Genomic DNA, 2,500 nt, shown 5'->3' with positions numbered 1-2,500 from the left:
CTTGCCCAGCACTAATATATATATAATATAATTAGTGCTGGGCAACGATTACAATTTTTTAATCGCATGATTGTTTTGCGATTAATCGCATTGTTATGCGCAAAATTCAATAATGAATAATGGTTTGCAAACACTTTCAACAAATAAGGTTCTTTTTAACAGCAGTATTCCCTTTTCACAGTAGCAGTTAAAATACAGTTATGTTTCTGATAATAGATATTCAGCCGGTGTTCTTTATCTTCATGTGTGTAATAGATGCAATTTGAAATATATTTGTTATAAATGTACGTTCTTATCACCCTCTATGTAACAACGTACATTTATAACAAATACCACACATATTACGGTAATCAGCGTTGCATATGTGTCTGACCAAAATACCAAAAAAATAAATGATTAATTTAAATTATATTTTTAGACTTTTTAAAGTGTTTTTCTTAGGAATATGTATAATAAGCATCATTTAGTTATCACTACTGAGAATTTAACAAACATTAAAAAAACACGACTGTATATCTATAATATATCTATATATAATAAATATATATAATATATCTATATATAATATATTGATATATTATATGTATCTATAATATAGGATTTTTGACTTCCTGATTTTCTGTTTTGTTGAGTTACTCTGAGTGAACTTTAGTTCCCTCTGTTAAGCAGTGATGTATATGTCTAGGGCTTTTATTGTGAAAGGTAGGAATGGAGAGAGTGAAGCTGCAATGCGTTGCCAATGTGGCAGCAATAAAAAGTTCGTTCGGACTACAGATTCTCTGTGTGATGACTTTACTACCTTTATTAGTAAAACTCATAGCCCCCCCACCCACCCACAGCTCACCTGAGGACACCCATGCGGTCTCCAGAGGCCAGGTGCTGTCCATCAGGACTGACTCTCAGGGTCCTAATGCCCGCCCGGCTCTGGTCAGTCTGCCCGTCTGAGCCCAGTGACCCCGCCTTCTCCGTGGTTCCACTTGTGACTGTGGCGCTCTCCGGGTCCAGGAGGGTCGAGACGTTGTCGTCCACATAAATTACCTTCTGTAGGTCCTGAGGGGTCAAGGTCAGTGAGATCAGGAGGGTGTCAGGTCAGTGTAGAGGTATAGCTGAGGTGTACAGGTGTAGGTCAGGTCAACAAGTGCAGCTCAGGTGAACAGGTGTAGGTCAGGTGTAATATCACTATTACGGTAAAGGTGTGTGTTCTTGTACCTGGCTCAGGATGTTCCTGGTGAGGAGCTTGTGGCCATCGGTGTTCCACAGTCGGATGGTGTTGTCTGAGGAGCAGGACAGGTACGATCCGGGGGCCAGATGTGGCCCTCCTCCTCCTCCTCCCCCCTCCGGGTACACCTGTAGGAGACACAATAGGAGGTGCTCAACTGAAGAGTTTCAACATAAATAGATGCCATAAAGTTGTCATGCATCTAATGTTGAATCCAGGGTAGCTGTTCCCCCTGTTAGCGGTGTTTATGCTAAGCTAGCAGCTGCTGGCTGTAGCTTCATATTTTAAAGAGTTCACTAAACTGAGCTTTTAATTCATTAAGTAACATGTTAGAATATATTCATGTGTCTGGGACTTAATTCCCCTTTTGTGGAGTTATTCATTAATATTATTTTTGTTATTATTCAACACTGACCTCCAGGCTCCACACACAGGAGGAGTGGTAGAGGGCGGAGTAGAGCTTCCCCGCCCTGCGGGGGTCCCGGAGGTCCCGGACGTCCCACACGTAAACACTGTGGTCGTTGTAGACGCACGACAGCCAGCGGCTGGCGGGGTCGTAGCTCACCGCCACCGTGTCCGGGTACCGGGCCTCCGGTCGGCTCGAGAACAGCTGACTGAGGAGGAAACGGAGAGAGACGTCATCATGACAACTAAAAAACATGGTAAGCTGTCTACACGTCCAGTAAGAAACTGACTGTTTATGTGTGTATATGTGTATATATGCGTGTGTGTGTGTGTGTGTGTTACCTGGCGTCCACCATACTGGCGATGTCCGCCCCCAGACAGTGTGGGCGGGGCAAAGTACACAGGAAGTGCAAGTTGACGGGGCTGAAGGCTCGAACCGTCCCGTCAGAACAACCACAGAAGATCAACTCGTCTGTGACGGACAGACAGGTGGCCTGAGACGCCTGAGGACACACAGACGGACAGATAGACAGGTGAGTCCTGATGTCCACTTTGTCTCTCTGAGTTCTGACACCATGAATATGAGGATGTGTTTGATCTGTTAGAACTAAACAACATAATACTTTGACTTTGTTGAGGACTATGTTTTAGCGGTGGATGAATCCACATTTGGTTCTCTAACATGTCTCATGTCTCCAACTGTCTCCAACATGTCTCCAGCATGTCTCCATGTCTCTAACATGTCTCTAACATGTCTCTTGTCTCTAACATGTCTCATGTCTCTAACTGTCTTTTGTCTCTAACATGTCTCATGTCTCCAACATGTCTTTTGTCTCTAATATGTCTTTTGTCTCTAACATGTAAAATGAGGTGAGA

At 43.5% G+C, this 2,500-nt stretch overlaps 1 protein-coding gene across 2 annotated transcripts in view; it reads right to left on the bottom strand.

The window, feature by feature from the left end:
• mapkbp1 (mitogen-activated protein kinase binding protein 1) overlaps positions 1-2,500 on the bottom strand; it is a 37,043-nt gene that overhangs the window by 13,442 nt on the left and 21,101 nt on the right. For both annotated transcript variants that reach the window (XM_076085206.1, XM_076085207.1), the window contains exons 8-11: positions 1,967-2,127; positions 1,635-1,833; positions 1,210-1,347; positions 845-1,050 (exon numbers count right to left, since the gene is read on the bottom strand). In XM_076085206.1, the coding sequence (XP_075941321.1) occupies positions 845-1,050; positions 1,210-1,347; positions 1,635-1,833; positions 1,967-2,127 (704 nt within the window). The remainder of the gene's footprint in view (positions 1-844; positions 1,051-1,209; positions 1,348-1,634; positions 1,834-1,966; positions 2,128-2,500) is intronic.

This window comes from Anarhichas minor, unplaced genomic scaffold (genome assembly GCF_050575085.1).
Source record: "Anarhichas minor isolate MPS153535 unplaced genomic scaffold, ASM5057508v1 ptg000142l, whole genome shotgun sequence".
Classification (NCBI taxonomy): domain Eukaryota; kingdom Metazoa; phylum Chordata; class Actinopteri; order Perciformes; family Anarhichadidae; genus Anarhichas; species Anarhichas minor.
The sequence above is the reverse complement of the archived record's forward strand: the minus strand, read 5'-3'. Positions and strand labels throughout refer to the sequence as shown.